The 15,065-nt window shown below is 38.8% G+C and overlaps 1 protein-coding gene across 1 annotated transcript in view; it reads right to left on the bottom strand.

Moving 5' to 3' along the window:
• Positions 1 to 15,065, bottom strand: part of CDK14 (cyclin dependent kinase 14) — a 687,166-nt gene that overhangs the window by 104,325 nt on the left and 567,776 nt on the right. Inside the window, exons 13-14 of the mRNA XM_010587282.3 lie at positions 8,383 to 8,522; positions 1,447 to 1,590 (exon numbers count right to left, since the gene is read on the bottom strand). Coding sequence (XP_010585584.1) covers positions 1,475 to 1,590; positions 8,383 to 8,522 — 256 coding nt within the window. The 3' untranslated portion in view covers positions 1,447 to 1,474. The remainder of the gene's footprint in view (positions 1 to 1,446; positions 1,591 to 8,382; positions 8,523 to 15,065) is intronic.

The following is a 15,065-nucleotide window of genomic DNA, read 5'->3' as shown; positions in this document are numbered from 1 at the left end:
GATAAGGGATTGATAAAGCCAGGAGGCCCTCATTACGGTAATGCAGGTTAAATACTTTAAAAAGCAGACACTGTCACCCTCATGAATTAAAACCATCCTCAGATCCAGGAGGTAACTGGTCAAAAACAGCTCCAGTCTTTGTCTGATCAACTGAAATTCAGAATGGGAGTACAAATGCTACGGAGTGAGTAAAGTCATGCTTCTAGATTGTTTTTACCCAATCAGGAGAAAAATAACCTGGAGAATGAAGACCCTAACTCTTACCTACAGAATGGCAACTTAGTAATAGCTCCTGAATGGCATTTACACACCACCTTTCATCTGGGTATCTTTTATCTTCAAATTATTCATAAATCACCACCATACTCTTGAGAGGCCTAAAATGGCCCCCACCTTGACTGTGTGTAAACTTGAGGTCCAGAAATAGCTCACAATACTGACAAATCATCCAGTATTTGTTCTCCTTGCTATGGTATCAATTTAGCCTGTTACTGTAGTTCAGATTAAGAGAGGGAGAAAGGACGATGGGCTCCTGCAAGAGCAAGGTTTAAGCATTCACTTGTCTTTACGGAATGGCACGTGAAAAGTCTTCCCCACAGTTAAGTTTGTTCTCTATCTGCTTCAGAGTTATATGTAAGGATAGGATATATGTAGGCACAGAATTCCAAAAAACCCAGACATTTCCATCTGTCAATAAAGATAAACACAGACTTCTCAGGTGTTGCCATATGAGGCTCATTACTATGAAGCATGTGCAATGCCAGGGACAGGCTGACGTTCCCACAGGTTGTCATGTTTAGATTATGCTTCTCATCTGTGGAATAGTAGAGGTCAAAGAGTAGGATAGCGAAAAAGAAAAACCTCATCACCATAAGGTCTCTACTAGGGGCTAGGCAGGAATCAGAAATGAGTGAAGTGGACCATGTGGCAACTGAGTTAAACTTTGAAGCATAAGTCCCCTCCAAAGGAGGCAGCCACGACTCAGTTACACACAAAAACTTCTGGCAGTTTTTGAGCACAGTATTGCCAGGGTTCCTGCTTTTTCAAAAAAAGAGCCAAAAATCCAGACTTTAAATTCTCTTCATTTTTAAAGGCTAGCAACTAATTTAAAGAAAAAAAATTGTGTGGACCAAACAGAGCAGGTCTGTGGCTTGGTCAGTAATCTTGTTCTAACCTCAAGAAAAATGAGTGAGTAGGGATTTTCTTGTGCCTAAGCACACAGAAATGTAAGGTAAAATACGATATTGGTTAGAATCCAGTAAAAAAAAAAAAGTAGGTGCCTGAAAATATGGACATAACTGACTTCCATTCTGCCTCAGTAGAAACTATGATGAATGTCATGATAAATACAAGAGACTCATCAGACACTTGAGAAAAACTAATCTGAAATATTTCATTTAAAAGATCTATTCAACATCACATTCCAAGCAAAACAGGTCATCTTACCTGCACTTTCTTGAGAACTTTGTGCTTGTCAGTGCTTGCTATTTGATAGACTTTTGCCATAACTATTGTTTTTCCCAAAGGCCCGCATGCTTTCTCCAGTTTCTGGTTGCAATCTTACATTTGGGATGGTAAAAATAGAAGACACTGTAAATAGAAAAAAAAGTTTTTATTTATATATTTGCAGATGTATTTATAGTCTTTTAAAAATAGAGATTGACATGAAATTCTGGATGTCCAAAACATCAAATATTATGGTATGTTTTGGTCTTTGAAATGTCCAGTATTCACAATCACACATACATTTTACATAAATGGGTACACACATGATAGAATAGCCTGCTTTTGCCTCAGAACCACATCTCAGTTGACTCTCACACTTTTCTGACCTAGAACTATTAACTTAGATTTAGAAACAACATACTTTGCCCTTTCTTCATGCCATTCATTCACTGGAGAAATAGTTATGGAGCCCCACACTGTTTTAGGTATTGCAGAATCCTGCAGTGAACAAACCAGAATGAAAAGAAATCCATGTCCTCGTGAATTTCAGTGGGGGAGACAGATAATATAAACAACCAAGCAAATATAATATATAATATATAATATATAATATATAATATATAATATATAATATATAATATATAATATATAATATATAATATATAATATATAATATATAATATATAATATATAATATATAATATATAATATATAATATATAATATATAATATATTATATAAAATATAAAATATATAATATATAATATATAATATATAATATAAATATATAAATCAAATAGTGATAAGTGTTATAATGAAAAATAAACCAGGGAAGAGAAACTGGAAGTGCTGGGGTAGAAGTGGTCAGCGAAGGCTTTCCTGATCAAATGCATTTAAGCAGAGTGCCAAAGGAGGTGAGGGGACAAGTCAGGCATGAAACTAGAGGAAGAGCTAGTACAAAATGTAGAAAGAGGAAGCAGCAAGAGCTGACTCCAAAGAGGCAAGAACAGAAGCAGGTAAACTAGCTAGGAAGCTATTAGAAAATACAGGTGGAAGAAGACAGTGGGTGACGTAGGGCAGTGTGATAACAGTGGAGGGGGTGAGAAGTGGTGTGATTCTGAATATATTCTGAAGGGAGCACCAATTCTTCTGTGGAAGAATTGGAGAGGGAGTGTGGCCAAACATGAGTAGTCAAGAAAGACTCCAAGGTTTTTCACTTCAACTGGAAGAGCAGCACTGCCCTTTACTGACAAAGGAAAGATGACAAGGAGGAGCCACTCTGGGGGAAAGGATCAGAGTTCAGTTTTGGTAATAATGAGATGTCTACTAGACCACCAAAAGGAGATGTTGAGCAGTCAGTTGGAGATGTAAGTGTGGAGTCAGGGAAGGCAGGGCTGGAGATATATATAAATTTGGAGGCTGTCACCAGTGTATAAAAAAGTGTGTAAGTGATATTTAAATCATGAGATTGGATGAGATTGCTTAGGCTCTACGGAATGTATCAGATAGAAGGATCTGAGGATTAAGCCCCAGGGCACTCTGACAGTGAGACTATGGCAGATGAGAAGAAATGAGCAAAGAAGACTAAAAAGGAGAATCTAGAGAGGCAAAAGAAAAACCATGAGAGAATTGTGTCCTAGAAGCCAAATGAAGGAAGTGTTACAAGGGAGAGCTAGTGGTCACTTGTGTTGAATTCTGCTGATGGATCAAGATGAGTGCTTGGAAGAGATTGATGGATAGAACAGCATACAAGTCACTGGAAACTTTGACAAAAGCAGTTCTGGAGGACTGGGAGCAGAAGCATGGGTGAAAAGGACCTACGAGAGAATGGAAGATTAGGAACTGGAGGCAACAAATATATTTGAAATATTTGTAAAGAGATAGCATTGACCTACATGGATGACATAATGCTGTTTTAAAATAATATATTAAAAAAAAATAAAGGAGATGCATAGAATTGTTACAGAGGTCCTGAGGGATTACTGTGCCCATCTGCCCTATTTTCTACATGAGAAATCTGCAGTCCAAGGAGACTAGGGACTTGTTCCAGGATGCCTGGCTGCTGGCAGTGCTGAGGCTGGCATAGAGGTGGTCTGATTCCCAGTTCAGTGCTCTTTACACTGTACCAATTTGTTGGACTCCTTTCAGTGAAGATTTGAGCTTTGTGAATTAACAAATGAATGTAATAAAATCAAGGACTCTGTGCTATGAAGTGTATTTTGTTCATTTACTTTGACAAGGTTAGTTCAGCTTCAATTATTTATGTAACTTGATAGTATACACAGGAGAATGCTCTGTGGTGTATTTGGGAAAAGTAATGAATTTCTTCTAAATCAGCCTTAACTTACTTCCCTGCAATTAAATCTTTGTGAAGAAGTGGGGCAAGGCTGTTGGGGTTTCAGAACAGAGGGAGAATGGTGACAGGGTGCTACCAGAATTAGCCAGCTTTAGCTGCCAGCTCCCCAGGTAACTGGACCACTATTCTTGCTTGATACATTTATAATTCCTGCTTCTTTGACACATGAATATATTACTTCTAAATCATTCTGCAGATCATATTTAGAAGCTCTTAAAATTAACCTATACATTAGCATGGGGTCTTGTAAAAGCCCACCATATGACAAATGCCAGCAACAGCCCCCTCACGTGCCACCTTTTCAAAGACATTTGGAAGGAGGTCCAGCTGGGAATAAATGTTACAGAACCAGTGGATGGATTATTTTAGCTCCCAAGTCATGGTAGAAAGTAATCAATTCCAGTGATTTTATATTTTTGAAGCATGTCCCCAAAAGGGACTTATGCAAGGAGGAAGTAAAACCAGGCTAAAAGGAGAAGATTGGGGGCCAAAATAAGTTAAAAGTGGGTTTGAATCTTCTTGGCCTACTTTAATATATCAGACCCTGAAAAGAAGAATGTCGAACGTTGTTAGAGCATCGATACCACAGGGTACCACAGTCATTCCATGGATGAGTGTAAAAATGAAGTTGTATGCTTATGGCAGACTCTTACTTGCTATCTTAGTCATCAGGTGCTGCTATAACAGAAGTACCACAAGTGGATGGCTTTAACAAAGAGAAGTTTATTTCTTCACAGTAAAGTAGGCTAAAAGTCCAAATTCAGGGCATCAGCTCCAGGGGAAGTCTTTCTCTCTCTGTTGGACTTCTCATCACCTTCCCCCGGACTAAGAGCTTCTCCTCACAGGGACTCCGGGTCCAAAGGACATGCTCTGCTCCAAACACTGCTTTCTTGGTGGTATGAGGTCCTCTACTCTCTGCTTGCTTCCCTTTCCTTTTATCTCCTTCAAGATAAAAGGTGGTGCAGGTCACATCCCAGGGAAGCTCCCTTTACATTGGATTAGGAATGTGATCTTAGTAAGGGTGTTACAATCCTACCCTAATCCTCTTTAATATAAACTTACAATTACAAAATGGAGGACAACCACACAATACTGGGAATCATGGCCTAACCAAGCTGACACATATTTTTGGGGGATACAATTCAATGCATGACACTTGCTTTGGAAGAACACATAACAATTGAATATCTGTCTTTATTGTATTATTCTTTAAAGCCTCATCAGTTTGCAAATCAAAACCAAAAAAAAAAAAAAAAAAACCGTTGCCATGGAATCCATTCAAATTCAGAGACCCTGCAGGATTGAGTAGAACTGCCCTATAGTGTTTCCGAGCAGCTAGTGGATTCAAATTGCTGACCTTTTTGGTTAGCTGCCTGAGCTCTTAACCACTGTGCCACCAAAAACCCCAAAAACCAAACCCATTGACAGCGAGTCGATTCCCACTCATAGCGACCCTATAGACAGAGAAGAAAGACCCTGTAGGGTCTCCAAGGGGCAGCTGGTGGATTTGAACTGCTGACCTTTTGGTTCGCAGCTGAACTCTTAACCACTACATCACCAGAGTTTCCACTGTGCCACCAAGGCTCCTGAATATTAACACACGAGGTACATTACAGTGGTTAAGCACTTGGCTGCTAACTGAAAGGTCAGAGATTTAAATCCACCAGCTGCTCTGCAGGAGAAGGATGTAGCATTCCGTTTCCATGAGAGCCTTAGAAGCCCTATGCGGCAGCTGTACTCTGTCCTATAGGGTTGCTATGAATCGAAATCAACTAGACAGCATTGGGTTTGTTTTTTTTTTTTTGGTTTGTAAACTGATGAGGCTTTAAAGAATAGTACAATAAGCAGAGATATTCAATTGTTATATGTTCTTCCAAAGCAAGTAAGAGTCTGACAAAAGCATACAGCTTCATTTTTATTCCCATCCATGGAATGACTGTGGTACTCTGTGGTATCAATGCTCTAACAACACTCAAAACGTTCTTCTCTTCAGGGTCTGATATGTTAAAGTAGGCCAAGAAGATTCAAGCTCACTTTTAACTTATTTTGCCCCCAATCTTCTCTTTTTAGCCTGGTTTTGCTTTCTGCTTGCATAAATCCCTTTTAGGGACATTCTTTAAAACTATAAAGTCACTGGTTGATTATACCATGACTTGGGTGCTAAAATAATCCATCCATTGGTTCTGTAACATTTATTCCCAGAGGGACCTCCTTCCAAATCTCTTTGAAAAGGAGGCACATGAGGACGCTGTCGCTGGCATTTGCCATATGATGGGCTTTTACAAGGCTCCACGCTAACGTAAAGCTTAATTTTAAGAGTTTCTAAATGTGATCTGCAGAGTATTAGCCTAGAAAATGGAGTCACCGAAACCAGGCATCCACTTAAAAGGAACTAGTTCCCAAAATCTCCAAAGTCTGGGAGTTCTTTGTTTTGTAAACATGTTTACAAGTACAGCCACATTGTTCCAAATGGCAACGACTGTAGTATTTAATACTGGGATTGTCCTTTCTCGTGACCGGATTTACGCTTCATAATGATTATCTACTAGACACTGCAATAGCATTTCTGTGACTCAAAATTGTTACTGGAGGCGTTTAGTGGAATCTTGCTTTAAAAATAAAATGATTTTTCATCTTTATTCTCCCCCCCCTTCAAAAGGTTTCACTGCTCCTGATGTTTAACGTTATGCAAAGACGTGTTTCTGCCAATGAGTATCGCCTTATGGCTACGCTTCTGCAAATGGCCTGCTGTGAGCTGATAAAGGGATTAATGCAGCCAAAATTCTTAATCTGTGAAATTACAAATTAAATTCTCATATTAAAAATACCACCCTGAGGTATTTTTTGTGGTTTTAATTCCCCTCGGTGTTCTGCATACACTGTGCTTGTTAATGACAGGGACAAGTCTGTCTCCGCTGGCAGCCTGCTGTCGAGTGATAATGTGTAGGCATTTATTCACTGACAGAAACTGGATTTAACTACTGGCTGATAAACCAAGTGGCAAGTGGGTAATAAGTCTATATTAACAGAAAAGTAGTACTACAGAATTCAGAATTCATAGGCCATCAAAATCCTGGCTTAAACTCAATCATCAAGTCAGATGGGATTGAGATGTCACCAAGGAGGAGTGATATCAAGTTACAAGTTACAGTGAAAGGAAAACAAACTGTACGTTTGAGTTTGATGAGCCATAAACTAATAAGTCTATTTTCATCATTTTTTTTTTCAGTATAGAAAGATATGTAACCAATTAATTATTTTTCCATAGGGATTTCAACTTTAATTTTTTCTTTTTAATTGGGGGTAGTGGTTGTAATGGTCAGTGGGTAAACTTTTAGAAAGGAAGTAGAGCAGAATAGAGAGTAAATAATTGGCTGGGAATATATAAAATGTTAAAAAGGATTTGCTAAGTGTAGGAGGAATAGGTTAATATACCTGTAGTCACGTCAGTGTAGAAAAAGTAATTAGAATTACATTTGGGGCATCAAAAAGGAGTTGTTACTTGGGATTTAGTTCCAAAATACAGGATTATTGTCAAAAAGAATTCAATACTGCAGTGGGGTGGGGTGGGGGGGAGGAGGGAGCCTAAAATGCAACAGACTAAAGAAATAACTTTATGGATGTATATTGTAAGTGATGTATAACCAAAGATTAACAGACATCACATAAATATTTGCGCATATACGCAATATGTTAATTTTTAAGGCAATCAGAAAAGAGTCTGAGAAGAAATACCTCTAACTGGCATTTGGAAAGAGTGTATCACCATTGAATAAAAATTTTCTTACCGGAATAGTGTTTGCACAATTTCATAAGAATTCTGTTTCACACTTTGGAAGAAAGATGAGATCTTCCCAGCCATAAATCCTTGACCAAATATTTAAAATGTAATTGAAAAAGCCTGTGTAAATATGAACGCTTTCGTAAAAACAAAACGAAAACCCACCCTGGAATGTGTTTTGTTTTAAAAAGATTCGGAGATGAGCTGTGTGTATGAATACCAAGAGCATTTGTAGTTAAACTGAATTACATGTCTTCAGTTCTTACATGTCAATTCAGTGCATTAGCCAACTGGCAACTCTGTTCTTCAGCTCACTACATAGCAGCCCTTTTTAAGGTTATTGTTATGACCAAGATGGTCTCTGAGAATCAAACAAAAATGAATCATTTCTCATCTGTGTACTGCAGCCAGTTAAAAAGTACTATATGCATAAAGCACTAAATATGTAAATCATGTTTTTCTTTTCCTTTATGACTGCTCAGATCATTTTTTTGGAAACACACATAATCAAATACAAAGACACGCAGCTGCAGACTGCAGAGCAGAGATAGCAAAAAAAAAAAAGAGTATCCATTTTCTTCCCGTGTGGGGTAAGCTAGCAATTGAATGGCAGGATTCCACTAAATATATACATCTCCCCACCTCCTCATTCTCTCTCTCTCCACATACACACAGATACTGATAATGCATACACAAACATCTTACATCTATACATATAAACATGTGAATCTCTCTGCATGTACGTTATACATAGTGATGTCCCTGCTTTGACTGACTGCTGCTGATTTGCCATACTCACTATCGGTCAGTTCCCATAGCCGTGGGGGCAGGTCACTAAAATACTCGTGGCTCAAGGCTGCCTGTGCTGATAGTCTGTTCTTTGGAGAACACTGTAGGAGCTTGGAGGCCAGGTCTTCTGCATGGTTCACATAGCTGAGCCTGAACGTATAAGCAAAAAAGAGAGAAATCAGACCAAATGAGAAAATCCATTAAAATAAGACTAAGGCTCCCCTAATTTTTCTGGGCTTCCTAATTTTTATTCCTGGCCAGGAAAACAATTTAACTCCTTCTTTTTTAAAAAAAAAATATTGCGTTTTAGGTGAAAGTTTACAGCACAAATTAATTTCTCATTCAAAAATTTATACACAAAATTGTTTTGTAATACTGGTTGCAATCCCCACAGTATGTCAGCACTTTCCCCCTTTCCCTTTCCACCCTGGGCTTTCCCTGTCCATTTGTCCAGTTTTTCTGTCCCTTCCTGCCTTCCTGTCTTTGCTTTTGGGCCAGTGTTGCCCATTTGATCTCGTATACTTGATTGAACTGAGAAGCACGTTCCTCATGTGTGTTATTTTTGTTTTATAGGCCTGTCTATTCTTTGGTTTGAAAGGCGGACTTCAGAAGTGGCTTCAGTTCTGAGTTAGCAGGTTGTCCAGGGGCCACAGTCTTGGGGAATCCTCAAGTCACCGTCAGACCAGTAAGTCTGGTCTTTTTTTGTGTGAAACTGAATTTTGTTCTACATTTTTTCTCCTGCTCTGCCTGGGACCCTCTACTGTGATCCCTGTCAGAGCAGTCGGTAGTGGTAGCTGGGCTCCAACTAGTTCTTCTGGGCTCAGGCTGGTGGAGGCTGTGGTTCATGTGGGCTATTAGTCCTTTGGACTAATATTTTCCTTGTGTCTTGCTTTTTTTCAGTCTCCTTTGCTCTGGACTGGATGGGACCAATAGATGTATCTCAGATGGCCACCTGGAAGTTTTTAAGAGCCAGACGCTACTCACCACAGTAGGATGTAGAACATTTTCTTTATGAACTATGTTATGCCAATTGACCTAGATGTCCCCTGAGACCATGGTTTAAACAAACTTTTGAAAATAAAGAGAAGTAGAATTTATGTTGGCTCTTCTTAGAGAATCTGTTACTCCAAACTGGCTTATCCTCTTGCTATCCTAGTATTGTTGATTTTAAGTATTTCTCCTATTTAGCAAAGGGTTGAGACTTGCAGAATAGACAGAAGTAGGTCCAGAGGCAGGAAATTTCAGAAGACAATTTATCAAACAGTTGCAAGAATTTGTTCATAGAAACTATGTACTGCATACACATCTGGACACATTTATAGGAAAATTAATGCAAAATAACTAGGAGATTTAAAATAAAACTGCTATTAAATTCTCTAGTTACTAAAGTTACATATACTCTAAGAATCTGAATTCTCTTACACTGAATATAAAATTATTGGAATAAGTAACCTGTCAAATATCAACAATCATACTATTAACATTGAGGTTAACAAAAGTAATATGCTTAAACCACATGGGGCTGAATCAATTCAAGATGACCTTTAATACAACTGTAGATAGAAAATATGTATCTCAAGATTACCAAGAAGAGCAGAGAAGTAAAGTCTTCCATGTGGTGTAAGCTTTCAAGTGGTAGCAGCACCACACAGCCAGCCTAGCCCTGCTTTTCATGAAATATTTCACTGCTCAGATCTATCAAGTTCAGGTAATTAACATAATAATGAAAATAAAAGTATTTCTATTAGTGTATACCATTTAGGGAGAGTTGAACACGTGTCAGGCACCTTCTTAGGCACTTTACACAAACTCTCACATTTATTACAGTCTGACAAATGAGCTCTTTCTGCTCCCATATAATGGCAGTGGAAGCTAAGGAATGAGCCACAGAAGACAGTGACTTATTCCGTTTGCAGTATGAGTGGGCATTTAAACCCATCCAGAACTACCTGACTCCAAAGGGGCTTGCACATGCTATTCTCTCTCTCTCGTTCATTTCTAAAGATTTTTACTCACTGATGTCTGAGTTTCTACAGTAGAGCACAATAGGTGCAATGACTCTCAGAAGTAGCCAGATGTTTAGCACTTGCCTGGCATATCTTTTGCCATCCTCTTACTTTGAATGCTCCATATTAGTAATTTTTAGGTGTCTCTCTCATAATCCTTATATGTTGTTGTTGTTAGGTACTGTCCAGTCGATTTCGATTCATAATGACCCTAGGTGACAGAGAAGAACAACTGCCTCATAGGGATTTTAAGGCTGTAATCTTTCGGAAGGAGCCCTGATGGCACAGTGGTTAAGGGCTCAGTTGCTAACCAAAAAGTTAAGGGTTCGAACCCACCAGGCATTCAGCAGGAAAAATATGTGGCAGTCAGCTTCTGTAAAGATTATAGCCTTCGAAACCCTAGAGAGAAGTTCTATTCTGTCCTCTAGGGTCACTGTGAGTTGGAATCAACTCAACCACAATGGCTTTTTAATTTACAGGAGCAGACTGCCAGGTCTTTCTCCAGTGGAGTGGCTGGGTGAGTTTCAACCAAAAATCTATCCGTTAGCAGCCAAGCGCTTAACCGTTGTGCCACCAGGGATCCTTAATCATTATATTCTTGTTGTTGTTCTGTGCCATCAAGTCAATTACAACTTATTGTGATCCAATGTGACCGAGTACGGCTTTTTTGGATGACCGAGTAGAAAAGTCCCATAGGGTTTCCTAGGCTGTAATCTTTACAGGAGCACATTGCCAGGTGTTTCCTCTTAGGGACCTACCGAGTGGGTTCAATCAACCTTCCCGTAAGTGGCCAAATGCTTAACCATTGTGCCGCCCCCAAAAACCAAACCCATTGCTGTTGAGTCAATTCCGACTCATAGCCACCCTATAGGACAGAGTAGAACTGCCCCATACGGTTTCCAAGGAGCACCTGGTAGATTCAAATCGCCGACCTTTTGGTTCGCAGCCATAGCTCTTAACCACTGCGCCATTAGGGTTTGTGCTCACAGGGCTCCCTAACCAAATAGCTGTGCTTTATTTTAGTTTTTATCCAATTAAACAATCCCTGTCTTCCAAGAGAAACGCTGGTGGCATAATGGTTAAGAGCTACAGGTGCTATCGAAAAGGTTCGCAGTTCAAATTCACCAGGCTCCTTGGAAACTCTGTGGGTCAGTTCTACTCTGTCCTATAGGGTTGCTACAGGGTAACTACAATTCAGAATCGACTAGACGGCGATGGGTTTTAGGTTTTTTTTTTTCTTCCAAGGAGGAGCCCTTGTGGGGCAGTGGTTAAGAGCTATATTAAAAGAGTGCCTGGGGGCCATACTCCAGGGGTTTCTCCAGTCTCTGTCAGGCCAGTAAGTTTGGTCGTTTTTGGTGAGTTAGAATTTTTTTCTACATTTTTCTCCAGCTCTGTCCAGAACCCTCTATTGTGATCCCTGTCAGAGCAATAAGTGCTGGTATCCAGGCACCATCTAGTTGTACTGAACTCAGTCTGGTGGAGGCCATGGTAGTTGTGGTCCATTAGTCCTTTGGACTAATCTTGCCCTTGTATCTTTAATTTTCTTCATTTTTCCTTGTTCCCTAAGTAGTGAGACCAGTGGAGTATCTTAGATGGGTGGTCACAGGCTTGTAAGACCCCAGACGCTACTCACCAAAGTAGAATGGAGAACATTTTCTTTATAAACTATGTGGCTTTTTGTTTTTTTCATTTCATTATTCATTTATATATTTAAGCTCTTTTTGTTGTGTTGTTAGGTGCCATTGAGTCTGAATCACAGTGACCCTGGGTACAACAAAATGAAACACTGCCTGGTCATCCACCATCCTCACAATCCTTGCTATGTTTAAGCCCATGGTTGTAGCCACTGTGTCACTCCATCTCGCAGACAGTTTTCCCCTTTTACACTGACCCTCTACTTTACCAAGCATGATGTCCTTCTCCAGGGACTGGTCCCTCCTGATAACATGTCCAAAGTATGTGACATGAAATCTCACCATCCTTGCTTCTAAGGAGCACTCTGGCTGTATTTCTTCCAAGACAGACTTGTTGGTTCTTCTGGCAGTCCACAGTATATTCAATATTCTTCGTCAACACCATAATTCAAAGGCTTCAATTCTTCTTCAGTCTTCTTTATTCACCGTTCAGCTTTCACATGCATATGAGGTGGCTGAAAATACCATGGCTTGGGTCAGATGCATCTTAGTCCTCAGAGTGACATCTTTGCTTTTTAACACTTTAAAGAGGTCTTTTGCAGCAGATTTGCCCAATGTAATACATCCTTTAATTTCTTGACTGCGGCTTTCATGGGCTTTGATTGTGGTTCCAAGTAAAATGAAATCCTTGAAAACTTCAATATTTTCTCCATTTATCATGATGTTGCTTATTGGTCCATTTGTGAGAATTTTTGTTTTCTTTATATTTAGGTGTTATCCATACTGAAGGCTGTTAATCTTCATCATTAAGTGCTTCAAGTCCTCTTCACTTTCAGCAAGCAAGGTTGAGTCATCTGTGTATTACAGGTTGCTAATGAGTCTTCCACCAATCCCGATGCCACGTTCTTCTTCATATATTCCAGCTTCTCAGATTATTTCCTTAGCGTACATACTGAATAAGTATGGTGAAAAGATACAACCTTGATGCACACCTTTCCTGATTTTAAACCACACATTATGCCCTTGTTCTGTCTGAACAACTGTGTCTTGGTATATGCACAGGTTCTGCACAAACACAACTGAGTGTTCTGGAATTCTTACTCTCTTCCCAATGTTATCCATAATTTGTTATGATCCTTCATAACAATTCAATGCCTTTGTGCAGTCAATAAAACACAAGTAAACATCTTTCTGGTATTCTCTGCTTTCAGCCAAGATCCATATGACATTAGCAATGACAACCCTCATTCCATGTCCTCTTCCGAATCCAGCCTGAATTTCTGACAGTTCCCTGTCAATGTACTGCTGCAACTGTTTTTGAATTACCTTCAGCAAAATTTTACTTGAGTGTAATGTTAATGATATTGTTTGATAATTTATGCATTCTGTTGGATCACGTTTCTCTGGAACGGGCACAGATATGAACCTCTTCCAGTCAGTTGGCCAGGTAGCTCTCTTCCAAATTTCTTGGCATAGATAAGTGAGCACCTCCAGTGCTGTATCTGTTTGTTGAAACATCTCAGTTGGTATTCTGTCAATTCCTGGAGCCTTATTTTTTGCCACTGCCTTCAGTGCAGATTGGATTTCTTCCTTCAATACCATCAGATCTTGATCATATCCTACCTCCTGAAATGGTTGAACATAACCAGTTCTTTTTGGTACAGTGATTCTGTGTATTTCTTCCACCTTCTTTTGATGCTTCCTGCATCGATCAATGTTTTGCCCACAGAATTCTTCAAAATTGCAACTCGAGGTTCGAATTTTTTCTTCAGTTCTTTCAGCTTGAGAAACGCTGGGCTCGTAGCTAAATATAAAATTTTTCAAGCTGATTAACAATGATAAATTATTCCTCCTACAAAAGTATAACCACGCATTCCAGACAATGACGCACATCATCATTTTATCAATTGCATAATAAAGCGAAATACAAAGTATCCAAATATTAGGTTACACAACTCAAGGACATAAATCACACCTTAAACAAAAATAACTAAACAAATTTGAATAGATACAGGGAAGAATTACAAAATTTACAGAAATTTTATGATTAAGAATTGTGTTAGCTACAACAGCAAAGGATCTCTACCTTTAAAAATATTTTTAATATTCTTTAAAAATTAAAAGGCATATTCTATACATCCTGCAGAAGACAAAGGCAATATTTTACTAAAAATATTTAATAGATCTTCTCATTCTTTTTTTAGACTCTCTCTTTCAAGTTGAGTCCCAAAGTGCAAACATTAAAGTTTAACTGTAAGGCTTGTTTTTTGTTTTGGCCTGGAGACATTAAAGACATATACTCCTGCACAATGCAGGTTTTACATGAATTTTCAACCAGAAAAATAAAAAACAAAAAAAACCCCACAAATCCAGTGCCATCGAGTCGATTCCAACTCATAGTGACCCTACAGGAGCACCTGGCGTATTCGAACTGCCGACCCTTTGGTTAGCAGCAGTAGCACTTAACCACTATGCCACAACCAGAGGACTGTGATTTTCAATGTGGAGGTCTTCATAACATAAAATGAGATTTATAGAAAAACATTAAATAATTATCATAAGACATGGTAAAAATCTAACAAAATCAATGGTTGCAAAACTCTGATGTACATTGGTATGAATACAGAAGATGTAACCATAATGTTGCAGGCATATAACCATACAGGCCCTATTTTTAATGTTTGAAATAACAGAAGGTATAAGCCACAGAAGGTCTAGAATGTTGTTCAGTTCCTCGTTTTTTAATTCTGCGTGATACTAAAAACACACAAATGTCATGTTGGGTATCTTGGCACCTAATCTCTCTAAATTTCTTATATACCGATAAAATTCTGATATTGAAATAGATCTGACGAAGGGTTATAACCCAATGCTGCATGATTTCAGGAAATGTCACTTGATAAAAACTGATAAGCACATTTTAAATGCTGAACAGCAAGAATCTTTTGTTAAGTCTCCAAATAGGCTGATCGTAGTACAAACACAAACGCTGCAATTCTGTCAAGCTTGTGGCCTGGTGAGACTGCTTATCAATAGTTTTATGAAACATCGTT

This window comes from Loxodonta africana, chromosome 8 (assembly GCF_030014295.1).
Source record: "Loxodonta africana isolate mLoxAfr1 chromosome 8, mLoxAfr1.hap2, whole genome shotgun sequence".
NCBI lineage: Eukaryota > Metazoa > Chordata > Mammalia > Proboscidea > Elephantidae > Loxodonta > Loxodonta africana.
The sequence above is the reverse complement of the archived record's forward strand: the minus strand, read 5'-3'. Positions and strand labels throughout refer to the sequence as shown.